Consider the following 27529-nt stretch of genomic DNA (forward strand, 5'->3'; position numbering starts at 1 on the left):
TAATTTTAAAATGGTATTTTATGTTGGTTATACAAGCAACCAGTTCACAATAAGAAAAGAATCAGTCCGATATTCATTGTGAGTTAACTGGCCTGGAACGACTTGTTTCTCAGCGGATAACCAATCATTTTCAGCAGCATTTAACTGGTTATTGCTGCTGAAAATAAAGCTGGCGATGTCGGGGACGTTCCGGGGTGTGACTAGTTAAGTCGCGATTTATTCAGAACTTAACCGGCCAGGCTTAACGGGTAAATAAGATCGCATAAATAGCAGTACTATCTTTGCCGTTTAAGTCTTGAATATTGACTTAACCAGTCATGCGCTAGCCAGCATTACAAGAACTGGTCAATGCCAGTTGCCGGAAACAGCCTGGCATTGAATATCCGGGTTGAATGCCAGCGGCAGGTAGTTAAAACACTTCCTGACGCCGCCTGAATATCGGGGGGGGGGGGGGGGGGGGGGGGAGGGGATGTATATAGCATTATAAGAAATTTCTGTATTAAAATTTGTAAGTTCATACAAGCATAACTTATCAAAAGTAATTTACAATTAACAAAATAATAATGCATATCATAGTATAGCAGATTTTTAATTCAGTTTATTAGGTCTGCACAAGCATAGCACAGCAATTCCAAAGATCTGAGACAGAACCAGAATTAATCAGTTTTTTTCAGGCATCTTCCAGCCAGTGCCCAAGTCAGCTCTTCAGACCCCAAAGTTAGCATTCTCCAGACTCTCTTACCAGCCCAAGCATGAGGTGGGAGAATAAAAGATTTACTTTTATGTTGTATTTTTACAATGTAATAAAGTTATGGACGCTACTGAAAGATTCAGTAATTTATTTAAAACATTTATAACCCGCACAATCCATAAACTTTTCCCTGTTTTAGGAATCTCTTTGGAACTTACTCCCTTCTGCTGTTAGATTAGAGACTAACTACCTCAGCTTCCAGAAGAGGGTAAAAGCTTTCATTTTACCCTCTTCTGGACTCAAAGAAAAATGTCAGGAAGTATTTTTTCACAGAGAGAGTGGTGGATACTTGGATTGCCCTCCCGCGGGAGGTGGTGGAGATGAAAACGGTAACAGAATTCAAAAATGCGTGGGATAAACATAAAGGAATCCTATTCAGAAGGAATGGATCCTCAGAAGCTTAGCCGAGATTGGGTGGCAGAACTGGAGGCGGGGATAGTGCTGGGCAGACTTCTACGGTCTGTGCCCTGAAAATGGCAGAAACAAATCAAGGTCAGGTATACACACAAAGTAGCACATATGAGTTTAAATTGTTGGGCAGACTAGATGGACCGTGCAGGTCTTTTTCTGCCGTCATCTACTATGTTACTATGTTTTCCTAACTTTGCTACACAACAACCTACTACATGGCCCCAACTGTCAACAGGACTACCATATGACATACCTGTATCACTCTCGGTATATAAGATTGTACTCAACCAATGTTCTACTGTAATATTATATCCAACCTATGTTCCACTCATGATGTAAACCACACTGAACCCTGACCAGGGGATATTAGCGATCTATAAGTGCTATTGAATTGGAATTGAAGTATTAAGCACATGACTGGCCTCTACTGCTATTGTACAAAGTTCTATCTAATTTTTGCTGGCCCATGTGCGCAGGAAAAACATCTTGTGCGCAAGTTTTCAGTCTCGGCTCAATGTGTGTGGTATAGCCTATGTTACTACTACTACTACTACAAATCATTTCTATAGCGCTACCAGTCGTACGCAGCGCTTCACAATTGAACATGAAGAAAAGACAGTGCCTGCTCAAAAGAGCTTACAATCTAAATTCATAATAAAAGAAAGCCAGGAAATGTTTTGTGCGCACAGTTGCTAGGTGTGTGCACTTCCTTTCTGACCCATGTGTGTGCACACACACAAGCACATCTCGGAGGGAACACTGCTATTTTATATATACTGCAGATGTTTTCCGGTGTGCGCTGCATTCATCCTCTGAGCACATGTGGAGAGGAAGGCCTTTGGGTAGAGCCACCTCATTTGCTGAACATTTGGGTGAAAGTATTTGCACACCTGCTGCTAATGCAGATTCTTCTTTACCTTGAGAATTGTAGAGAGACAAACAGTATTTTCCCAGCTCTGAGGTGGCAGGTTATTCAGCAGTCCTTTGATGTGAAGGAGGCTGGGATGGTATGACTTATTCCTGTCTCTTTTTTTAAATTCCTCACAGACATGAAGACTAGAAAATGGAGTTTCCTGCTGGAGGATTACCAAAGGCTAAGTAAGAAGCTGCATTTTCATATATCATAGTTCTCATGGTGCAATAAATATTGTTTTGTGTATCTAATGCCTGTAAACAGCCTTTATCTTAACATGGGATGGGAGAAAGCAACCTCCTCAAGCCATACTGTACCTTGAGAGGGATCTAGGATAGGTAGCAATGGCTGACATGCATGAGCTGTCACAGTACAGTACCTTGTCTGCCCCTTGATTGACTCTGATACCTTCCTTTTTTATGTCTGAGAAATTGCATGTGTTCAAAGTAAATTTCTCCTTCAGTTCTCTGTGCATGTTTCTCAAGCTGCAGCAGTGGTGATAGAATGTGGGAAGAGCAGGGACTGACAGTCTCAGGGGTGCAGGATGGACAGTGCTGCTAGAATGCGGGGAAAGTGAGGTCTGACAGTCTCAGTGGTGCAGGACGGGCAGTGCTGTTAGAATGTGGGGAGAGCAGAGACTGACACTCTCAGGGGTGCAGGATAGGTCTGGCCTGTTTGGCTTGTGGCAACTTATTGGGACAGTATGAATGTACAGCAGCTGCGCAGTGCAGAATCCAAAGGATTCACTCCCATTGGGTGTGTAAATGTGAAGGTGGAATTTGTCTGGGAAATGTTGAATCCAACATACGCCCCTTTCCTCACAGTTGGTTAGATCTCAATCACTAATCACTTTCCCAGGCAATAACAGGTTTGTAACGCACACAACAGCACGGCTTGACTAATTTCCCTTTCAGGAATTAGCCCAAAATCTCTCTAATAGTTCTACTTTTCACCACATCATAGCAATCTTTTTATATATTTTTTTATAATTTTTGTTTCAAATCAAAGATTTATCAGGGTAGGAAAAAGCCTCAGAATATAAGTGACTCCTTTACATTCAGCCACAATTCTATTCCATCATGGGTTTATAAAAAAAAAAAAAAACCTACCCCCCCCCCTTTTTTTTTTCTTTATTCTTACATTTAAGAACTCTTAATATTACGCAAAATACTTATCCAGCATTTCTCTGTTAATCTTATGTAGAAAAAGTCTTTGGTATTTATCTTAAATCCACTTTACCAATCTTGAATAGTTTTATATTCAAATCTGACATGCCAGCATTTTGCGGCTGACAAGCCACTGCGTCAGGGAACTATTAAAAGTGCTGCATCATTCCCTTCATTTCTAGAAAAGAAATCCACATTAATTATGAGCAAATTATATCACTGAATAAGCCAAACGTTACTCAAACAGATTCACAATGTGACTGAATGTGAAGGACCACTTACGCTCGGAGGCTTTTTCCTACCCTGATAAATCTTTGATTTGAAATATAAAAAGATTACTATGAGGTGGTGAAAAGTAAAACTGTTAGAGAGAGCTTGGGTTTAGTATGCACAGTGGGAGTGACTGAGTATTTGGGACTGCTTCCTTTAAAAAACCCCCACTAAATACTATCTGTTCATAGTAGCATATGGGGCACTTATTAACTGGTACCTGGATTAGTGCCTTTGATTTATTTAACACTAGGAAAAAATGCCCGTTTCTGAGGGCAATGAAACGGGCGCTAGCAAGGGGCCCCCTCCCTCCGTCCGTCCGAGCTACTTGCCTTGTTAGTTCGCTGTGGCGTTTCGGTTTCGGGCCTCGAGTGTCATAGCTCCGCCCTCGACGTCATGACGTTTTGACGCGAGGGCGGTGCAGACACTCCAGGGCACACCGGATATCTCGGGTGCCTCAACTTCCGTGGAGGCTTCAGAACGTTGGGGTTGCCTTTTATATAGAGAGATATTTAGGGCCTTTTTACTAAGGTGCATTAGGGATCTAATAGACATTAGATCATTTATTTTAATTCTCTTTATTAAATTTTTCAATTTTGTACATTCAATACATTAAGATATTTGAAAACTTACATATCTTTCTAAATTCAAAAATAAAATTTTCAAAGAAATTGTAGTCACATTTTAAACCACGTTATTACAGATCCAAGATCAAGGAAATTATACATTGAAATACTTAAATGAAAACACCAAACCAGTTTTCTACGAAGCGGAAGGTTCACAAAACTTTGCAATCAGGCTACAGCAGGCGTCTCTGTTACAGCTAATACAGGATTTCTCATTCTCTCTTTACTTTCAACAAATTCTTTAAGTTTCTTGGGATCGAAATATAGAAAAACTTTCTCCTCAAACTGAATAATACATTTGCAAGGGAATTTGATAAAGAAGGTGGCTCCCAGAGCCAGAACTCTTGACTTAAACGTCATTAGTTCTTTCCTTCCTATCAAAGTCTCCCTTGCCAAATCAGGAAATATATTTACTTTCTCACCCATGAAAACGTCTTTAACATGTTTGAAAAATAAGCGCAAAATATTAATCTTGTCCAATTCAAGGGCAAAAGTCACCAGCAAAGTTGCCCGTTCCTTTTCAACTGAAGTTTCTAGAATATCTGTCAAATTCACAGAGATTAGATCATTTTAATAAACTGATCTCAGACCATACAGAATTTTAAATGCGTGGCAAGCTAACTTAAACTCTGTTCACATGCGTATCAGTAACTAATGAAGTGCTATCAGTAAAGGAGTCACGTTCATAAACTGAATTTGTTTAAAGATCAGTCTTGCTGAGGTGTTCTGCAGTATCTGTAACCTCTACTACTACTATTTAGCATTTCTATAGCGCTACAAGGCGTACGCAGCGCTGCACAAATATAGAAGAAAGACAGTCCCTGCTCAAAGAGCTTACAATCTAATAGACAAAAAAATAAATAAAGTAAGCAAATCAAATCAATTATTGTGAACGGGAAGGAAGAGAGGAGGGTAGGTGGAGGCGAGTGGTTACAAGTGGTTACGAGTCAAAAGCAATGTTAAAGAGGTGGGCTTTCAGTCTAGATTTAAAGGTGGCCAAGGATGGGGCAAGACGTAGGGGCTCAAGAAGTTTATTCCAGGATGCTACTATTGAGATTCTGTTGCTACTATTTGAGATTCTACATGGAATGTTGCTACTATTTGAGATTCTACATGGAATGTTGAAACTATTTGTAGATTCTACATGGAATGTTGCTACTATTTGAGATTCTACATGGAATGTTACTACTACTATTTAGCATTTCTATAGCGCTACAAGACGTACGCAGCGCTGCACAAACATAGAAGAAAGACAGTCCCTGCTCAAAGAGCTTACAATCTAATAGACAAAAAATAAATAAAGTAATCAAATCAATTAATGTGAACGGGAAGGAAGAGAGGAGGGTAGGTGGAGGCGAGTGGTTACAAGTGGTTACGAGTCAAAAGCAATGTTAAAGAGGTGGGCTTTCAGTCTAGATTTAAAGGTGGCCAAGGATGGGGCAAGACGTAGGGGCTCAAGAAGTTTATTCCAGGATGCTACTATTGAGATTCTGTTGCTACTATTTGAGATTCTACATGGAATGTTGCTACTATTTGAGATTCTACATGGAATGTTGAAACTATTTGTAGATTCTACATGGAATGTTGCTACTATTTGAGATTCTACATGGAATGTTACTACTACTATTTAGCATTTCTATAGCGCTACAAGACGTACGCAGCGCTGCACAAACATAGAAGAAAGACAGTCCCTGCTCAAAGAGCTTACAATCTAATAGACAAAAAATAAATAAAGTAATCAAATCAATTAATGTGAACGGGAAGGAAGAGAGGAGGGTAGGTGGAGGCGAGTGGTTACGAGTCAAAAGCAATGTTAAAGAGGTGGGCTTTCAGTCTAGATTTAAAGGTGGCCAAGGATGGGGCAAGACGTAGAGGCTCAGGAAGTTTATTCCAGGATGCTACTATTGAGATTCTGTTGCTACTATTTGAGATTCTACATGGAATGTTGAAACTATTTGTAGATTCTACATGGAATGTTGAAACTATTTGTAGATTCTACATGGAATGTTACTAATACTACTAATATTTAGCATTTCTATAGCGCTACAAGACGTACGCAGCGCTGCACAAACATAGAAGAAAGACAGTCCCTGCTCAAAGAGCTTACAATCTAATAGACAAAAAATAAATAAAGTAAGCAAATCAAATCAATTATTGTGAACGGGAAGGAAGAGAGGAGGGTAGGTGGAGGCGAGTGGTTACAAGTGGTTACGAGTCAAAAGCAATGTTAAAGAGATGGGCTTTCAGTCTAGATTTAAAGGTGGCCAACCTCTGTAGTTTTTGCTTGTTAAACCTGCGTAAATAGCATTACAGTAATCAAACTATGATAAAAGTAGTTGCTGTGTTAGCTTAGCAAAACTTTCCTCATAAAATAGGGCTTTCATTGCTCTCGGATTGTAAAGTATAAAAAAAACACTTCGATAAATTCTGAATCTGTATGTCAAGTGTCAGTGAAGAGTCTAAAACAACACAGGCTCATTTTCAAAGCACATGGATTTACAAAGTTATACAGTGAATTTTCGGATTGGTATAATCTCGCCATACCTTAATGAGGAAGTCTGGTGATACACTCTCTTTAATTTTATTCATCCTATTAAGATTTCTGTTTAAATTATATTGGTAGATTGCGAAAATATTTCTACTTTTGATTGGTGTTAAATAAAATGCCAGGCAAGTGTTCTGTATTTGAATGTAAAAGCGGCTACAGAACAAACTTGACACCAAGATCACGATTTGTTGGATAAATGGATTAAGTCTAATCCTTGGAAAGACTGGTTTCGAATTCCGTTGTTTCACTTTTGTCCATGTGATTTTTGAAGAAAAGCAAAATCGACAGCAACACTAGGTGGTGGAAGCAATACGTTTTGTGATTTCTGAGAAACCCGTTAGATGCCTTTTGAAGGAGGGGCTGTTCCAAGCATTGTCCCAAATGCACCAGAATATTTCTCGTTGATACTTGCAGCCCCAAGAAAAACAACAAAAGCGACAGTTGCTTCAGGGAAGAATCGATTAAGAATGATTTATTAGAACAGTCATTCACTTCAGTGGATGATATAACAGGACTACAGATATCAGAAATTTCTTCTAAATTTTGAATGTGTGCAACACAACTGTACCCTCTGGATTCACAACAGCCTTCATAGAAAACAAATTTATAATCTATGTGCTAGAGTTCAAATTCGATTCTACAGTTACTGGAGCATTGATCTGTTAGGTCAGATTTCAGTAAGTATTAATGACAATGTTGTTCCATCATCACAATACAAAGATCTGGTAATTGATGATAGAATTTAAAAACCTGTCTCAGCTTGTTAATCTCGTGCCTTATCTAAAGTCATAAATGACAGAACCATAGACATTAAACATAAAGACGGCAAAGAGGGATTGGACGAATATTGATAGTTTACTTTTATTATTGAATAGCTTCGCCTGTTGTTCAGTATGAAGTTTGGTCAAAGCTAGTTGCCGAGTTAACACCTTGTTTTCAAAGTGCAGGTTGCTAGTTCGTCAGCCTAGGACATTTTCAACAGTTGTATATTGTTTCCTTACCATTTTATTTTATTAATTTTTGTTACATTTGTATCCTGCGCTTTCCCACTCATGGCAGGCTCAATGCGGCTTACATGGGGCAATGGAGGGTTAAGTGACTTGCCCAGAGTCCCACTAGCAACATTCTGTGTAGAAGTCGGCCCTTGCAGATCACCAATGTGGCCGCGCAGGCTTCTGCTTCTGTGAGTCTGACGCCCTGCACGTACGTACGTGCAGGACGTCAGACTCACAGAAACAGAAGCCTGCGCAGCCTTCTACATGGAATGTTGCTAGTGGAATAGCAACATTCCATGTAGAATCTCCAATAGTAGCAACATTCCATGTAGAATCTCCAATAGTTTTTTTTTTAAATTTTGTTAAATTTGTACCCTGCGCTTTCCCACTCATGGCAGGCTCAATGCGGCTTACATGGGGCAATGGAGGGTTAAGTGACTTGCCCAGAGTCACAAGGAGCTGCCTGTGCCTGAAGTGGGAATCAAACTCAGTTCCTCAGTTCCCCAGGACCAAAGTCCACCACCCTAACCACTAGGCCACTCCTCCACTGTTGCTACTATTTGAGATTCTACATGGAATGTTGCTATTCCACTAGCAACATTCCATGTAGAAGTCGGCCCTTGCAGATCACCAATGTGCAAATACGTGCAGGACGTCAGACTCACAGAAACAGAAGCCTGCGCAGCCTTCTACATGGAATGTTGCTAGTGGAATAGCAACATTCCATGTAGAATCTCCAATAGTATCTATTTTATTTTTGTTACATTTGTACCCTGCGCTTTCCCACTCATGGCCGGCTCAGTGCGGTTTACATGGGGCAATAGAGGGTTAAGTGACTTGGCCAGAGTCCCACTAGCAACATTCCATGTAGAAGTCGGCCTTGCAGATCACCAATGTGCAAATACGTGCAGGACGTCAGACTCACAGAAACAGAAGCCTGCGCAGCCTTCTACATGGAATGTTGCTAGTGGAATAGCAACATTCCATGTAGAATCTCCAATAGTAGCAACATTCCATGTAGAATCTCCAATAGTATCTATTTTATTTTTGTTACATTTGTACCCTGCGCTTTCCCACTCATGGCAGGCTCAATGCGGCTTACATGGGGCAATGGAGGGTTAAGTGACTTGCCCAGAGTCACAAGGAGCTGCCTGTGCCTGAAGTGGGAATCGAACTCAGTTCCTCAGCTGTAACATTGAAGAAAATTATTAAACGTCTTAACAGCCAAACAGGACTTCACAGCATGTCATATCTTAAACATTGTGTATCCAAACTCTCTGAAATGAAGCAAAATCTGTGTGGTGAAGAGAGTTGAGTACAGTGACGGTGAAGTAGTTGGACTGACTTAAGATTGATCTGTAGCATCTGCATTACTGTGTTTTATGGTGAAACATGCTGCTGGGAAATATAGAGATATTTCGGTATACAGTATATTCTATGAGCAGTTCTGGCTGTTAACAAGGCCAACGACTATACAGAAGTTATATGAATTTATTGTGGAAAGTTCAGTTTTACATGATTGCAAAACAAACCAGAACTTTTGTTGATTTCTTGTGCAGTGGGCCTTCGAAAGCTCACATCATTGATACAGTAACTGGGCAACCAGTTTGTTTGTTCTGGAATTTGACTTAAATTATATAACCTGTATTTAAATATTTGCAGCTGGAGGGCTGAGAGCTATAGTGATTTTAGATATGGCAGGAAAGCCAAATTATGCCTCATTACTAAATTAGGGTCTTCTATCAAAGATATATCAGATAGTAATGGAAGATGGATGGATCCTATTAAAAAGCTTAAACAACCATGGGTAAATGATACCAGCCAAGAAATCAACACACAGCAAGAGGGAAGGAAAACAATTCCCTACAACACAAGCAAAGCAAAACCAAAGCAGTACAGAAGGGACGTAGGCCAACCAACAAAAAGGAGATGTCCAGAGGTTGATTGCAGTCCATTTATTAAATGACACAATACATGTAGACTCTACCCGGACCATGTTTCGGCAAAATGATTCCTGCCTCAGGAGTCAATGTATGTAAAATGCGCAAAAATATACAACAAATATATAAAAATGGACATAATTGTAAAAATAGTAAAAGCATGAGAGACAAGAGGTACAAACAGATTTTATATGTGACTATATAAATATTTTTACCCATATACTCCCAGATTCTGCATCGCGTGACTTATGTTGCAAGTGCAAATAAATCATGGTCTGAATATGTGCGCACAATGTAATTAGTTAACAAGCCAATCGGCGCTGACATTTCTAAATGTATTCTATAACGTGATGTGCATAAAATCTAAGTTGCATAGTTGAAAATGGGATGTGGAATGGGTGGGCATCACATCTCAAAAAAGATATAGTGGAATTAGAAAAGGTGCAGAGAAGGGCGACGAAAATGATAAAGGGGATGGGCCGACTTCCCTATGAGGAAAGGCTAAAGCGGCTAGGGCTTTTCGGCTTGGAGAAAAGACGGCTGAGGGGAGATATGATAGAGGTCTATAAAATAATGAGTGAAGTTGCACGGGTAGATGTGAAGCGTCTGTTTACGCTTTCCAAAAATACTAGGACTAGGGGGCATGAGATATTATTCCACATAAATGGAGACAGAAAAAGGTGAAGGTCTCTAGTAGTTTCCCAGTGGGTCTGTTTAGAATGCGGAAGAACTAATTATCAGTCATTGAGAGAGCATAAAGACTTATTCAGAACATATGGTATTGTTAGGTTAACTAAATATTCAGGAGTGCCTTCACGATACGCCTTAAAAACCAGAGTCAAAATTTTAAACTGGATCCGAGATCATGCTGGTAACCAGTGAAGATGATGTAATAGCAGAGAGATGGGATCATGATGGCTAGCTTTGCACAGGAAGCAATCTGCGGTATTCTGAAGCATTTGTAATTGTTTTAGATTAGCCTTGGATAAACTTTCGTAGGACACATTACAGTAATCCAACCTAGATATCAGAAAAACGTGGTACAGTGTTTGTTTGTAAGGCATTTCTCTCAAGATAATTGCACAATGAATACAGTTGGTGCAGCACAAAAAGACCCGACCGTAGCACAGAAGAGACTTGCTGGGTAAAAGACAGATGTGAATCTAAAACGATAATGAAAAGAGTCAAGAGGCACAAGTGAAGCATTCGGGAGGAATGGAACAGTGGATGGAACGGCAGAGTGGCCAGTAATCCAATATGTGGTCGTTTTTATCTGTGTTCACATTGGCCTGTTATCCCTTAGCCAGATTGCGACCCTATCCAAGCAAAGCTGAAGTGGAGTTGGACCAATGGACAGTGGATTAATATAGTAAACCAAAAGCATGTCATCTGCATATTTGATCCTGTACATGCTATAAAAAAATCTTTATCACAGCATCCAAGGTCAGAAATGTTTCATTTACTCAACAACCTGCCCTGTCACGGTGAGCCACTTGTGCGGTCATTCCCAGCTACCGGCGATCCGTGGGCCACCACCCAGTCCAAGTCCACTGCACGTTGATGCTGGCAGGCACTGGCTTCCTTGGGTATGTGTGTGAGCGCCAAAATAGTTTAATTTAAGGGTCCTGAAGCAGATGCCGGTGCTCCCTGATGACATCACCCAGCTGGGATATTTAAGACCCCTTCTGGCTTGCTTTCGCAACTGCTAGCTTTGCCTTTGTTGGCCTCAGTGTTCCAGCCTCCAGCTCTGTTCACTGTCCCAGTCTCCAGCCCTGCTCAGTGTTTCTGCCTCTGGCATCACCATGGTCCTGGTTTGCAGGTTGCCCCTAAGGGCTCTTTTCAGAGCCACCCAGGTCCTGGTTCACCAAGCCTGCCCCTAAGGGCTTTCTTCAGGGACACTCAGTACTTCCACATTTCTGTGAGTGACTCGCCTGCCGCCAGCCAGGTCTCTTCCGCCTACCACCATCCGACTGCGGTCTAAGGGCTCACTTACCCAGAACCAAGACAGCAGCTCAGTTTTGAGAGGAGATTAATCAAGGAGGCTTGACCAGACCAACAGAGTATACTTTTATGATTTGCTATTCACTGCTGGTGTGTTTTTCAGGAGTTGAAATCATCCTTTAACCTGAATGATAAATTCCTGTCGTCATGGTCTTAACAAGTCATTGTTGCAAAATCATGGTCTGTCAGTTCTTTTGGGCATATGCTGGTAACTGGCAAGTTCTGTATTAAAGGACATGACTTAACTAAAATGATTGCTCAAAGATTGTTTAATTGCTTGGCTAAGAATTTAGTTAAAGAAGTTAAGGATCCTTTTATTAAGCTGTGTTAGGCACTAACACACACCTAATGCAGAAAAAATGGCCTAACGTGTGCTGTGTTAGTTTTCCGTGTGTGTGTGCAAAGTACGCACTAAATATATATCGTTTTTTGAGTGGGAATTCCTGCACTAACCAGTTAGCACATGGATAACGTGGGAGCCCTTAATGCCTACAAAATAGGTGTCAGTAAGTGCTCATGTGGTAATTTTGAAAAATGGCAACATTATTTATTTTATTTGTTGCATTTGTACCCCACATTTCCCCACCTATTTGCAGGCTCAATGTGGCTTACATAGTACCGTCAAAGGCGTTTGCCCAGTCGGTGGATAACAACTACAAAGTTGTATAGTGATCGTATGAGGTATAAGTGGAGGGTCGGAATGGATGAAGATTGCGTGATGTCCTGTTTGATCATAGTCATGCTGTGTTGGAAGGTGAAGGGGGTTACATGGGGTCGTTGGGGTAGGCCTTTTTGAAGAGGTTGGTTTTTAGTGATTTCCTGAAGTTTAAGTGGTCGTGGATTGTTTTCACAGCTTTTGGGAGCCCATTCCATCGTTGTGCGCTTATGTAGGAGAAGCCGGCTGCGTAAGTTGTTTTGTATTTCAGTCCTTTGCAATTTGGGTAGTGTAGGTTTAGGTAGGATCTTGATGATCTGACTTTGTTTCTCATTGGTATGTTTCTTATTGGTAAGTCTATAAGGTCTGTCATGTATCCTGGAACTACGCCGTACATGATTTTGTGGACTAAGGGGCAGATTTTGAAGATGATCCGTTCTTTGATTGAGTGCCAATTCAGCTTTTACAAGAAACAAAAAAGTACTAGGAGCGTTCTCAAGCTGGATAAATCCTTTAATTGTACAGGTGGCCGGTTCAAATCTCACTGCTGCTCCTTGTGATCTTGGGCAAAGTCACTTAACCCTCCATTGCCTCAGGTACAAACTTAGATTGTGAGCCCTCCTGGGACAGAGAAATATCCAGTGTACCTGAATGTAACTCACCTTGAGCTACTACTGAAAAAGATGTGAGCTAAATCTAAATAAATAAACATGAGTCTTGTACATCAATCTTGTACCATTGACCCAAACGAGCTGTGTTTCGGCGTAAAGTGCCTGCACCAGGGGTCATTCAGTCTGTGTTGTTCAGAATGAAAAAGCCAGCTTAAAGCTGAATGCACAATAAACGGGACTTAAGTCCATCCAGTTCGTCCCCCACTGCTCCTCTCCAGCATCCTCAAGGAACAGAATCGCCATTATTGTACATCCTTAATGGGGGAAAAAAAAGAAAATCTGGGTTTTTGCAGCTGCAGTAAAAATAGCCTTAGGTCGCAGGGAAGACCTTTGTAAGGGCATGCTAAGGCCAAGTTTTACCGCTGCTTAGTAAAAGGCCCCCTTAACTGTTAAAACCAAGTAGAAGCTTGGAAATCCATCAAAGAGGAGATTACTAAGCAGTGGTGCATTCCTGGCTGTTCCTCCAGATATTAAGCCCTGACTGGAGCAGACATCTGGAGGGCAGGAAGGGAGGAGGAAGAAGAGGGAAAGCACCCATCGCTAATGGAAGAATAGCCTCCCTAAAATGCACCCCAAGTTCAAGTCCGACCTGTGCTTGATCTGTTCTACTAGTAGTAAATGAGGGTCGGACAAGTTTCATTTTGACATCACACTAGTTAAAACAACTTGGGCTCATGCAGAGATTCTCTTTTAAGACATTGCCTAGGTTAGGAGGCTAAGTAGGTATGTATTTCATAGGCACATAGGCCTTTGTGTGTCTTTACAAAGCCAGAAATCATCACTAAAGGAAGCTTGGGAGCTGTTATACGTGTTCATACATAAAGCATGCACACATTATTGTGACTTCATCCAAAATCTGCCTTGGAGCATTCCTAGACCTGAGTCACCTAAAAGTACTTGTATTCTTGTCACTGCGCATGTGGGGGTGGGGTGGATAGTAATTTTTATCTGTATACTTACATATGTGTTCAAAAAGCCTTTCTAAAATTATCGCCCTACTGCCATACATTTGAATTAGTATGAGTTAGCGCCAGACATTCCCCCACCCCTCCACCCATCAAACCTGGGCATCTCACAGCCAAAAGTTTTCATGTGATAAATGTGCATGTTTATTTATTTATTTGCATTTGTATCCCACATTTTCCCACCTATTTGCGGGCTCAGTGTGGCTTACAATACATTGTGAATGATGGAATTACAATTTGTTGCAGTACGATTCTGGGTTACATTGTGAAGAGTTATGGGAAGACAGAGTAAAGTCAGGATATCATTTAGGAATAGAACAATGGAATATAACAGTGGGGAATTGAGAGGGCGATAAAACAGTATCAGGGAACATAAAGGTCTACAATTTTGTCTGTGGGTAGAGTTTTAAGAGTTGTGAAGATATGGGGGAAGAGAATTCAGAAGAGAGTGTATTGATGCGTATCTATTAGTGTGTATGGACTTCGTGTGTTTTGATCCTTGCAGTAGATTTTCTCAAAGAGATAAGTCTTCAGTAGTTTGCGAAAGTCGGTTAGTTCGTAGATCGTTTTCAGGTTGCGTGGTAGTGTATTCCAGAATTACGTGCTCATGTAAGCGAAGGTTGATCCGTGCAGTACTTTGTATTTTATGCCTTTTGCACTTAGGGAAATGGAGATTGAGGAAGGTTCGGGATAATCTTTTAGCGTTTCTGGGTGGCAGGTCTATTAAATCAGACATGTATGCAGGGGCTTCACTGTGAATGATTTTGTGGACTAAGGTGCATACCCAGTAAATGCAAATCTAGCATGAATATTCATGGTGGATATCCCAAAAACCCAGCTAGTTTTTGGGTCCCCTGTTGTCGAGAGCACCCATTTTATTGTGGTACAGGAGATCTATAATGTCAGCAAGCATACCCCTCCCCCCCCCCCCCCATGGGTCATTGTTGACCTGCTGACATCACATCCTGCTCTGTGACTGCGGTTTGTACCAAACGGCTGCTCCCGGAACTGGACGTGAGCCGTACAACTCTACAAGATGAGCTGCCCCAAATCCTAGCTTTTATGTACTGTAGCCACATTAAGCACTAGACAGGGAAGGGATTTGTATCCTTTAAGTGATGCCCTTTTCTGTCTAGTTGTTTATAGAAGTGAATTATTTCTCTTTTGCCCCTTTCTTCCATCGTTCCGTCATGCTGTGATAAAAGGTCACATCGCAGAAGGCCTTTGGATGATTCATGCTGAGCTGTTAATACTCTCTAATTAATTTCTCAGATGTATGAAGAGCCTGTCATAGCCAGCTCGCAAATTACTTCTGTTGCACTGTGACACAGAATTCTCTTCCAAGCGTGATAGACTTTCTTCTGTGAGAAAGATAAATACGCAGTTACCCTCCTTGTGTATAGGTCAAATGAATTGGCAGTGGAGTTCCTGAGAGAGAGGTTCAGATTTTTGGACTCAAGTGTTACTACCTGTGCTTTGGTGCCCGAGTTTAGTTGCCAAAATGACTTGCTGGCACTAGCGTGAACCCTGTATTCCTCACTACTTAAAAATAATGTGTATAATTAGTGTTCCCAAGGCTCTGTTCAACATCAACAGAAGAAATGTGATTCTCTGCCTCCCCCTGGGCTGCACGCTAAGCGCTGGAAGCAATGTCCAAAGGGAAGCTAGCAGTAGTGGTGTGGTGAGTAGCAGAATGGAGCTTATGTCTGTGGGGGAAGTGATGAGATGTCAGTGTAACAGTGAAACTTTTGGGTTGCTAGTATGAGGTTTTTCTGTGACTTCTGCCTCATATCTGTCCTCTCCTACTACTACTATTTAGCATTTCTGTAGTGCTACAAGGCGTACACAGTGCTGCACAAACATGGAAGAAAGACAGTCCCTGCTCAAAGAGCTTACAATCTAATAGACAAAAAATAAAGTAAGCAAATCAATTAATGTGTACAGGAAGGAGGAGAGGAGGGTAGGTGGAGACAAGTGGTTACGAGTCAAAAGCAATGTTAGAGGTGGGCTTTCAGTCTAGATTTAAAGGTGGCCAAGGATGGGGTAAGACGTAGGGGCTCAGGAAGTTTATTCCAGGCGTAGGGTGCAGCGAGACAGAAGGCGCGAAGTCTGGAGTTGGCAGTAGTGGAGAAAGGGAACAGATAAGAAGGATTTATCCATGGAGCAGAGTGCACCGGAAGGGGTGTAGGGAAGGACGAGTGTGGAGAGATACTGGGGAGCAGCAGAGTGAGTACATTTATAGGTTAGTATAAGAAGTTTGAACAGGATGACTTGTTCTGTACACTATTACAGAATGTAAGAGTGTGTGTGTGTTTAAATTGTAAATAATGAACCTACCTAGGCCTTCCCAGGTATCAGACCTAATAATCATGGCCTCTGTGTGACCCAGAGGCTCATGAGCTGTGGTGACAGGCTTGCAGAAGAAACAACGTGAAGCAATTTTCCATGCAAGGTGTTTACTAAAGAATGTGGTTAGGTGCTTTTTTCAGATATATTGCCTGGAGCATAGATAACTGGTTGCTGGTGAAATGGAACATGCTAATCAGTATGATGTTGCTTTAGCCCGTACCAATAATCTTGATCAGTGTGGTCTGAACTAATAATTATCTACATTGTGGTCGAAACTAGTGCTAACAAACTGTTAGAGCTGTATGATGGTAGAAGAGTATAAAATGTGATAGATGACAAGACAAAATCGGAGAAGTACTCAGAGATAGCACTCCTGTGCAGCTTTGTTGTAACTCTCTCATGAGAAAAGAATCATAGTTTGTTTTCTTGCTTGGTAAGTAATAAAGGGAATATTTTCTCATCTCTGCGTGGCCTTCACTTCTTCTCTCCCTAACTGTATGAGTGTGTGGAACATTCTATTGGGTTGGGGAGGGCAGAAGATTAAATAAAATACACACACATGAGGTGGAAATTGCAGGGTTTCAATACAGTGAACATTCTCACCAGAGACATCGGGTGTGGATCAGATCTGTTACCTGTTCCTTCTCACTTGATTTGCATTCCATTGCTGTCTGTGTGTGTGTGTGATGACCCAGAGTAATAGTAGTTTTGATTTCTGTGTCGGAATTGAAACTTTTGATGGAGATGACAGTGTGAAATCCCTGTTTAATATGTGAGAGAGAGAGTGAAAGAGCTGGTGCTTCACACTGAGTCCTGAGAAACAAAACAAAACAAAAAAACCCCGATATTCTTAAGCAGAAACAAGTTCAGAAGCTCGCAGCTTGACAGTTTCATAGAAAACTGGGAAAGTATCCAGAAAATGTGCTTGTGCATCTCTGTGTGGAAAATGTATTTCCAAGACATACTAGTGCACACAGGTACACAGAAGGTGACATATGGAGCAGGAACCCTGGTGGAGTACGTGCTTTCATGTTCAGTGTAGCTGAATGAGCCTAGATCTGTTCCTCTCTTTATAGGGCTTTGAACTTCTTGTGCCTCTCTATACTTGGTGTATGTGCACACTGTTCACCAGCTGTGGTCCTAGTCTCTGCTCCCTGCTGTGAAAACAGAGGTGGAAGGTAGGTGGGAGCAGAACAAAGCGAAGTGAAAGGAGTATGTCTCTTCTCCCTTCTTTTGGCACACCTCAACCCTCCCCTTCCTCCAGGCAACAGCTCATTCCCGGACACATGGACAGACTGGGGAATGTATCAAATGAAACAGAGAGAGGAAAATCAGTTCTCCATCTCATCCACAGTTACCGGTCCTACTCCTCCTCAGAAGGCTACTTGTTCTGCTGCATACTCCTGTCTCTCCTTCCTCTCACTCATAGGTCTTTCTTCTTTTCTGTGCATCACACACCCATAGCCGCCAGATGAGTGGAGGAGTGGCCTAGTGGTTAGGGTGGTGGACTTTGGTCCTGGGGAACTGAGGAACTGAGTTCAATTCCCACTTCAGGCACAGGCAGCTCCTTGTGACTCTGGGCAAGTCACTTAACCCTCCATTGCCCCACGTAAGCCGCATTGAGCCTGCCATGAGTAGGAAAGCGCAGGGTACAAATGTAACAAAAATAAAATAGATACTATTGGAGATTCTACATGGAATGTTGCTATTCCACTAGCAACATTCTCGAAGGCTGCGCAGGCGTCTGTTTCTGTGAGTCTGACGTCAGACTCGCAGAAGCCTGCGCGGCCACATTGGTGATCTGCAAGGGCCGACTTCTACTTGGAATGTTGCTAGTGGAATAGCAACATTCCATGTAGGATCTCAAATAGTAGCAACAGTGGAGGAGTGGCCTAGTGGTTAGGGTGGTGGACTTTGGTCCTGAGGAACTGAGTTCAATTCCCACTTCAGGCACAGGCAGCTCCTTGTGACTCTGGGCAAGTCACTTAACCCTCCATTGCCCCATGTAAGCCGCATTGAGCCTGCCATGAGTGGGAAAGCGCAGGGTACAAATGTAACAAAAATAAAATGCTCTATTCGTGCCACTGCTGCCTCTTTTACACCTTTATGTGAACAGGTGTTTAAACTAGAAGTAGGCGGTGGAAGAAAACAAATCAGGATGTCACCCTCAGCAAAAGCATATAATGGTGAGAAAAATAGCAAGAGAGAATTTCAATACACTGCAGTAACAATGGGGAAGTGGAGAGCAGAAAAGAAACTTTACAGAATAAAAATGAAAAAAAAAAATCTAAAAACTGATGGAAGGCTGTGAGCACACAGGCTCCATAGTCATGGCAATAATACCTGATCTGAGAGCTCTGATGGTGGAAATGGAATTGGACATTTTGGATGTTATGGAAAGATGGTGCAATGGATCTCATGAGTGGAGTATCATCATACATGGCTACAATCTATTCAAGAGGGATAGAGATGGCAAAAAAGGAGGCGGGAAACGAGAGCAAGGCCCGTGGTTCATGGTGGAAAGAGAACATAGCATGTTCGTTCATACTATTGAAGTCAAAAGATCTCTGACTCAAATAGAGTGGTGTTGCAAAAGTGGGATTCAAAGGAAAGGAGAAAGTGTCTAGTGTCTGAGTGGCGACCACCTTGGTGGCAGTGATAGCTACAGGGTGTGGTTTGATTATAAAAGCTAAGGTGACGTCTAGTCGCACTAAACTCAAAGTTCTGGGTTTCAAACATGCTGACTTTGGTAAAGTTGGGTGAGGGAGAAGAGGAAAGATGGGCAAAACTGTGTGTGCTGACTCTGAGCAGGAGTTTGTGTCCCCAGCGGGAGGTGACCCGCCAAAGCAGGAGCCAGCGGGAGACTCGGCAGGCCTGTGGTTGCTTGGTGTTGTGAAGTCTACAGGGAGCTCGTTCTCTCTCTCTCAGATGAAATTTGGCCTGCTATTCCCAGGTACTCAGCCCCTCTGTAATAGCACTTTTTAAGCCCTATTCTGGGGTCTTTGAGAGATTAAGAGTCCAGTTTGCCTTTGTCAATATTCTTTCAAAGGCACAGAGAGAATTCTCTAGACAAGAGCTTTCAGATGTCTTTTCCTTTCCTTTTCTCCGAGTTTTTTTCCTACAATACAGGTTCATGTTGTGGTCTACATTTTTGATGTACCTTGTTTCTTACTGGCAGTGCCATTTGGTATACAGCTCACTACACTTGCCATTAGGAGGAGTAGTCCAATGGTTAGTTCAGTGAGCTGAGATCCTGGGGAACTGGGTTCTATTCCCACTGCAGCTCCTTGTGACTCTGGGCAAGTCACTTAACCCTCCATTGCCCCTGGTACAAAATAAGCACCTGAATATATGTAAACCGCTTTGAATGTAGTTGCAAAAACCTCAGAAAGGCGGTATATCAAGTCCCATTTCCCTATTGGAGATTCTACATGGAATGTTGCTACTATTGAGATTCTGTTGCTACTGTTTGAAGTTCTACATGGAATGTTGCTATTCCACTAGCAACATTCCATGTAGAAGCCTGCCCTTGCAGATCAGCAATGCGGCCGCGCAGGCTTCTGTTTCTGTGAGTCTGACGTCCTGCAGGCTTCTACATGGAATGTTGCTAGTGGAGGAGTAGCCTAGTGGTTAGTGCAGTGGACTTTGATCCTGGGGAACTGAGTTCAATTCCCACTGCAGCTCCTTGTGACTGTGGGCAAGTCACTTAACCCTCCATTGCCCCAGGTACAAAAAGAACCACACATACACCTTAGATTGTGAGCCCACTAGGGACAGAAAAAGTACCTGCACTAGTAGCAGTATAGAAATGATAAGTAATAGTTGTCCTGAATTCACATACAGTAGTTCAGTTGTCACTTATTCTCCTGAGCTGCTCTCATTCTCCTGCTCTACTGTTATTTCCTTTACATGGCTTTCCTGAGCTCAGGAGAGTTTAACTTGTGGCTTCAGATAGTTTTGCCAACTTCTGAGGCTCAGCTCATTTGGGCCCATTAGCCGAGCTTAACTTCATAGGTTCTACTGAGTGTCTTTTCATAATAGATTCAGCTTTAATTCATCCAGGTTTAACAGCCTTAGACTCACAAGCTTGAATGACTTTAGCCTCACTTGCTAGGTCCACTTTATTGGCATATGCTGATGAAGGGTTTATGTTTATGGGCTGCATTTCTTTTTGAAGACTTGAAGTTGTTCAGAGGAAAGCAACTAATATGGTATGTGATCTCCACCAGAAGACATAGGAGAAGAGACTTGAATATGTATACCCTGGAGGAGAAGAGAAAGGGAAGATACGATACAGACATTTAAATACTTGAAAGATATATTTTTATTTTTCTTACATTTGTACCCCACGCTTTCCCACTCATAGCAGGTTCAGTGCGGCTTACATATTATATACAGGTACTTATTTGTACCTGGGGCAATGGAGGGTTAAGTGACTTGCCCAGAGTCACAAGGAGCTGCCTGTGCCTGCAGTGGGAATCAAACCCAGTTCCCCAGGACCAAAGTCCACCACCCTAACCACTAGGCCACTCCTCCACTGTTGCTACTATTGGAGATTCTACATGGAATGTTGCTATTCCACTAACAACATTCCATGTAGAAGTCAGCCCTTGCAGATCACCAATGTGGCCGCGCAGGCTTCTACATGGAATGTTGCTAGTGGAATAGCAACATTCCATGTAGAATCTCCAATAGTAGCAACATTCCATGTAGAATCTCCAATAGTAGCAACAGAACCTCAAATAGTAGCAACATTCCATGTAGAAGTCGGCCCTTGCAGATCACCAATGTGGCAGCGCAGGCTTCTGCTTCTCTGAGTCTGACGTCCTGCACGTACTTGCAGGACGTCAGACTCACAGAAACAGAAGCCTGCGCAGCCTTCTACATGGAATGTTGCTAGTGGAATAGCAACATTCCATGTAGAATCTCCAATAGTAGCAACATTCCATGTAGAATCTCCAATAGCATCTATTTTATTTTTGTTACATTTGTACCCTGGTTTTTCCCACTCATGGCAGGCTCAATGCAGCTTACCTGGGGCAATGGAGGGTTAAGTGACTTGCCCAGAGTCACAAGGAGCTGCCCGTGCCTGAAGTGGGAATCGAACTCAGTTCCCTAGGACTAGAGTCCACCACTCTAACCACTAGGCCACTCCTCCAAACCTATTCCAAAAACAGAGATGCTATAGAATTAGAGGACATGAAATGCAACATCAGGAAATACTTTTTCATAGAGAAGGTTCCCTGTAGATCTCACATAGAATGCTGTTCCATGGAAGGTGGTAGGAATGAAAATGGTGACGGAATTCAAAAAGCCGTGGGATATACACAGAAGATACCCCTATGGGAAGAGAATAGAAAAAAAAAGCATAGAATAAGAACATAAGACTAGTCATACTGGGTCAGTCCAATTGTCCATCTAGCCCAGTGTCCTGCTTCCAACCGTGGCCAAGCCAAGTCACAAGTACCTGGTAGAAACCCAAATAGTAGCAACATGCCATGCTACCAATCCCAGTACAAGCAGTGGCTTCCCCATGCCCATCTCTATAACAGACTATGGACTTTTCCTCCAAGAACTTTTCCAAACCTACACTAACCAGTATTTCCATTTAATTTCATTGAGTGTCCCCTGGACTTTGCACTTTTTGAAAGAGTGAAAAATCAATTCACTTTTACTTGTGCCACTCGAGTAAATGACTCACACAGAAAAGGAGGGATAACCTGCACAGAGCAGCCGGTTCAACCCTAGGCACCTGCCCAGGCAAACTGGATGAGCCATGCTGGTCTTTATCTGCTGTTATTTACTGTTTTCTATGTTCTGCCTCTGTGGCCCCCACCCCCCTGCCACACGTTCACCTGCTGAAACAGTTACTTACCTGTGTTTGCTAGAGCTGTGAAAGGTGCTTGATTGGTAATACTTGAAGCCAGATCCCCCCCCCCCCCCATTTATCTACTGAGCAAGGCCACAGCAATGCCGATATCCCTGCCCTGCCTTATAGGACCTTCTTTGGGAATGAGAGATTAATTCACTCTCTTTGGCCTGCAGTTTTTCCCCTTTTGCCAACTTCATGTGGTACTTTTAGTGATGTGAGCTGAAACCACTAACTCATTTCACATAAGTCGGTGGAGCTTTCAGCTGGTCTGGCCTTTCATTTAAGTGACATTTCTAGTCTGCAGATTTGGTGCCACCAATCTCTGCAGATCATACTTGCCCACCCTTTGACAACAACTCTTAACCACCACATTTAAAACAGACAAACCCATCACTGAAATCCATCTTCCTCCCAAACTGCACTTTTGATCTGCCTGAACCATTAAATCTTTTAGGCCTGGGAGAGGCAGAAGTGATACTGATCTGCTGAGAAAGCTTCTAACTCTGACGGACAACAGCTGTGCTATCTAGCTGTGACTTTGAAGGGAGTACCAATTAGAGAGTTGCACGGGGACAGAAATCCTACCCATCCCCGCCCGTCCCTGCTGGAATCTTACCCGTCCCCACCCATCCCCGCTGGAATCTTACCCGTACCCACCCATCCCCGCAAAAATTTAAACCATCCCAACCCGTCCCCACCCGTCCCCGCAAGAATTTAATAGTACATAAAAGAAAGTTCCAGTCAGCTCCCTTTCTGGATTTGAGCCACAGCACTGTAGGCAAGGACGGAACGGAAGTTGGAACTTGGAACACTCTGGTGCGCACATGTAAGATTTGTCTCTGATTCACTGGGATTGTGTGCTGAGAGGCCGCCACATGCACGCGCCAGTAGGTCAGGTGACATCTGATTCTCGTGCCTGTATCAGAGCTGAGGTCTGTGCACCAGCCTGGGAGCAAAGAGGATTAATAGTAACAAAGTAAGTGACAGCAAATAGACCTGAACGGTCCATCCACTCTGCCCAATAGTCACACTCATGATCAATTCATCATTAAATCAACGAGTGTGATATTATATACTTGATTATGGTCTTTCTTTCGTGTTTCTGGAACAAAGACCACAGGAGTCTATCTGGCCCCATCCTTATGTTCCAACTGCTGGAGTTGCCATCGAAGCCCACTCCAGCCTATTCATGTTCTCATTTGTGGGACACAGACCGTAAAAGTCTGTCCAGCACTGTCCTCATGTTCCAGCCACTGAAGTTGCTGTCTAAGCCCTTTCCAGCCCATGCTACACTAGATTGCCATGTATGAGACACAGAACATACAAGTCTGCCAGGTATCAGCTCTAGTTCATCACAGCCAGAGTCGCCATCTAAGCGTCACTTGACACATCCACACACATGCAGCCATTTAAGGTTAGCTTTTATATAACTTCCATTTTCTAACTAGAGATCCTCTGTGTTCATCCCACTCCTTTTTGAATTCCGTCATCATTTGTGACTCTACCACCTCCTTAATGGAAGACTTTCCACATTTATGCTGTTAAAGCAAGGAAGAAGAGGAGGAGGAGGAGGAGACAGCACTCAAATAAATTGGTATTCGGTAGATGAGAGGCTGGTGCAGGTGCAGCTTACACTTCCACGGGAAGCCCACAGAACTGGTTCCATCCCCGCGGGAACCCCGCAGGAACTGCCTCCGTCCCCGCGGGAACCCCGCAGAACTGCTTCCATCCCCGCAGGAACCCCGCAGGAACTGCCTCCGTCCCCGCGGGAATCCTGCGGGTTCCGCGGGATTCCCGCGGGGACGGAAGCCGTGCAGCTCTCTAGTACCAATGTCACTGCTTGGGCACCTGTTGGCCCCAATAAAAACTGGGGCGGTACCAGTGTTCAGCCATGTGACCAAAGGGGCAGACCCCTTTGAAGTCCCTTCAGATCTCCATCAGAGGCGAGGTAATACAAGAAGCTTTTGAGGTTAGAAACTCTGTAGCACCTCCATCGACTGCCTGAGGTCCAGTGGACAATTTAGTGATGAGTTCTGACGTGGGAAGCCCTTCTTCTTGGCTTGCCTCAGTAATTAATGATTCTGGTTCTGTGGTTATTCTTACTTGTGCACCCCTCCAACGTCCCCAGCAACTGGAGAATCTCTAGATGTTTTTACTGGGAGCATACCCAATGTGGTGGTGCCTCCAGAGGGAGGGCGGGATGATAGAGGGGATGGAAAAGAGGGTCTTGGTTTGATCTCTGCTTCAGCCATTGAGGTTCATTTAATTACTGGGACTGAGGAATCTAAATCTGTGCTTTAAACCTGTATCTAAAAGTTGTAATATTTCTTTTTTGGATTCTCCTCTAATGTTAAGCCTGTTAATTTTGTAGGTATTGAGGATCAGGGACAGTTTCTGGTCTCTTCCCCCCCCCCCCCCCCCCCCCCCAAAAAAAAAAGATGCATTCAGTTTGAATTATGGAAGATGATGGCCTGTTTGGACTCTATTCTAACTACAGGGTTTCTTTTACAAAGCCGCGTTATCTAAAAATAACAGGCACTACATGTATATATTTTGTATAAATGGCATCCTACGTGTGTAAATAGTTGTTTTATGTCCAGTGCAGCTATGAAAAAGTCTTGTTATAGTATAGCCTCTCCTTGTCCACCTTTTTGATGCTGCTTTTAACTCCTAACCCTTATTCACTTGTTCAGAACCCTTATTTTATCATCTTCACTTTAATATTCCCTTATCTCTTATTTGTCCTGTTTGTCTGTCCTAATTAGATTGTAAGCTCTGTTGAGCAGGGACTGTCTCTTCATGTTCAAGTGTACAGCGCTGCGTACGTCTAGTAGCACTATAGAAATGATAAGTAGTAGTAGTCTTTGGGATTCCGGAATCTTGTTACTCTTTGGGATTCTGCACAGAATCTTGTTACTCTTTGGGATTCCGGAATCTTGCTACTCTTCGGGATTCTGCACAGAATCTTGCTACTCTTTGTCATTATCTCTTATTTGTCCTGTTTGTCCTAATTAGACTATAAGCTCTGTCGAGCAGGGACTGTCTCTTCATGTTCAAGTGTACAGCGCTGCCTACGTCTAGTAGCGCTTTAGAAAGGATAAGTAGTAGTAGTCTTTGGGATTCCAGAATCTTGCTATTCTTTGGGATTCCAGAATCTTGCTATTCTTTGGGATTCTGCACGGAATCTTGCTACTCTTTGGGATTCCGGAATCTTCCTACTCTTTGTCCTTATCCCTTATTTGTCCTGTTTGTCCATCCTGATTAGATTGTAAGCTCTGTTGAGCAGGGACTGTCTCTTCATGTTCAAGTGTACAGCGCTGCCTTCGTCTAGTAGCGCTTTAGAAAGGATAAGTAGTAGTAGTCTTTGGGATTCCAGAATCTTGCTACTCTTTGGGATTCTGCACAGAATCTTGTTACTCTTTGGGATTCCGGAATCTTGCTACTCTTTGGGATTCTGCACAGAATCTTGCTACTCTTTGGGATTCTGGAATCTTGCTACTCTTTGGGATTCTGCACAGAATCTTGCTACTCTTTGTCATTATCTCTTATTTGTCCTGTTTGTCCTAATTAGACTATAAGCTCTGTCGAGCAGGGACTGTCTCTTCATGTTCAAGTGTACAGCGCTGCCTACGTCTAGTAGCGCTTTAGAAAGGATAAGTAGTAGTAGTCTTTGGGATTCCAGAATCTTGCTATTCTTTGGGATTCTGCACGGAATCTTGCTATTCTTTGGGATTCTGCACGGAATCTTGCTACTCTTTGGGATTCCGGAATCTTGCTACTCTTTGTCCTTATCCCTTATTTGTCCTGTTTGTCCATCCTGATTTAGATTGTAAGCTCTGTTGAGCAGGGACTGTCTCTTCATGTTCAAGTGTACAGCGCTGCCTACGTCTAGTAGCGCTTTAGAAAGGATAAGTAGTAGTAGTTACCAATTCTTGGTGCGGCAAATGAGAGGAAGCCTATTCAGTTCCTATGAGCTTCCTCTCATTTGACATGCGGGAAATGCTAGCGTGGCTTTGTAAAAGAAGCCCACAGTTACGTACTTTTTATTGTTCTATCTTCATAGGAAAAGTTGATTGGGAATAACGATAATCAAATTGGAGTTACAGAAAAAAAAGGATTGAAAAATTGGAGGCAGTTAATTTGATATTGATTAAAGTTAATACTTCATTGTCTGCTAAATTGGATAATTTGAAGAATAATTATCATTACACTAACTTAAGATTTGCCAATTTTATTTTAATCGTATGATCTCAGCTGTAGAGATGCTTATGGCTTATTTAATTCAGATTCCTCAGTTACCTTCCTCATCACTCCCAGATTTAGTGAAAGTATATTATATTGCCAGCTCATTTAGGAGTGACTAGGAAGGCTATGATATTTTGTCATGGGACAGATAATTTGAATGCAGCTGATCTTTTGGAAACTTCTACAGAAGAGTCCACTATTAGCAGCTTTACTTGCTGCAGTCATTACAACCTCAGGGATATGATTTTTATCCTTGCTTTTTTAAGTTTAGGCATGTTTTGTTTCATGGACATAGAATAAATGTATTTCCTGATCTAGGAGAGAGTTTATGGCTTTTAAAACCTAAAGGGCAATTCTGTAACTAGGCACCTGCTCTTTGTGCCCCTTGCACAAACAAATTTAAAGAACACTAGCATTTCTGTGGGTAAGCTACACTTAAATACATAAACAGTGGAGGAGTAGCCTAGTGTTTAGAGCACCAGCCTTGACATCCAGAGGTGGCCGGTTGAAATCCCACTGCTGCTCCTGGTGGTCTTGGGCAAGTCACTTAACCCTCCATTGCCTCAGGTACAAACTTTGATTGTGAGCCCTCCTGGGGCAGAGAAATATCCAAGAGTACCTGAATGTAACTCACCTTGAGCTACTACTGAAAAAGGTGTGAGCAAAATCCAGATAAATAAAAATAAAATATTCTGTAGGGATGCACAAAAGTGGCATAGCCTGTGAATGCAAGGGAGGTGTACCATGGACTGGGCTCCCCCTTATGCATGTAACTTAAATCAGGGATGGACAGTCTCAGCCCTTGAGGGCTGCAACGCAATTGGGTTTTCAGGATTTCCCCAATGAATATGCATGAGATCTATTTGCATACAAATGCATGAGATCTATTTGCATGCACCGCCTCCATTGTATGCAAATAGATCTCATGCAGATTCATTGATAATATAATACTGGCATGAGTAAATGATAAAATAGTCTATTTACCTATAAATTTATATGTAATGAATATTTCAATAGCTAACTCTTGTTCTTGATGCTTTTAATGACTTATTTAACCACATGTACTATATCTGTAAATACTCCGAGAATTATTTTTTTATTTTAAAATATTTTGTAATATTTTGGTGCTCAGTACATTCCCATAATCTCCC

At 42.4% G+C, this 27529-nt stretch overlaps 1 protein-coding gene across 3 annotated transcripts in view; it reads left to right on the top strand.

Annotated features, from left to right (window-relative positions):
* SMARCAL1 (SWI/SNF related, matrix associated, actin dependent regulator of chromatin, subfamily a like 1) overlaps positions 1-27529 on the top strand; it is a 168893-nt gene that overhangs the window by 76668 nt on the left and 64696 nt on the right. For all 3 annotated transcript variants that reach the window (XM_030209709.1, XM_030209712.1, XM_030209710.1), the window contains exon 5: positions 2210-2260. In XM_030209709.1, coding sequence (XP_030065569.1) covers positions 2210-2260 — 51 coding nt within the window. The remainder of the gene's footprint in view (positions 1-2209; positions 2261-27529) is intronic.

This window comes from Microcaecilia unicolor, chromosome 7, assembly GCF_901765095.1.
Source record: "Microcaecilia unicolor chromosome 7, aMicUni1.1, whole genome shotgun sequence".
Taxonomy (NCBI): Eukaryota; Metazoa; Chordata; class Amphibia; order Gymnophiona; family Siphonopidae; genus Microcaecilia; species Microcaecilia unicolor.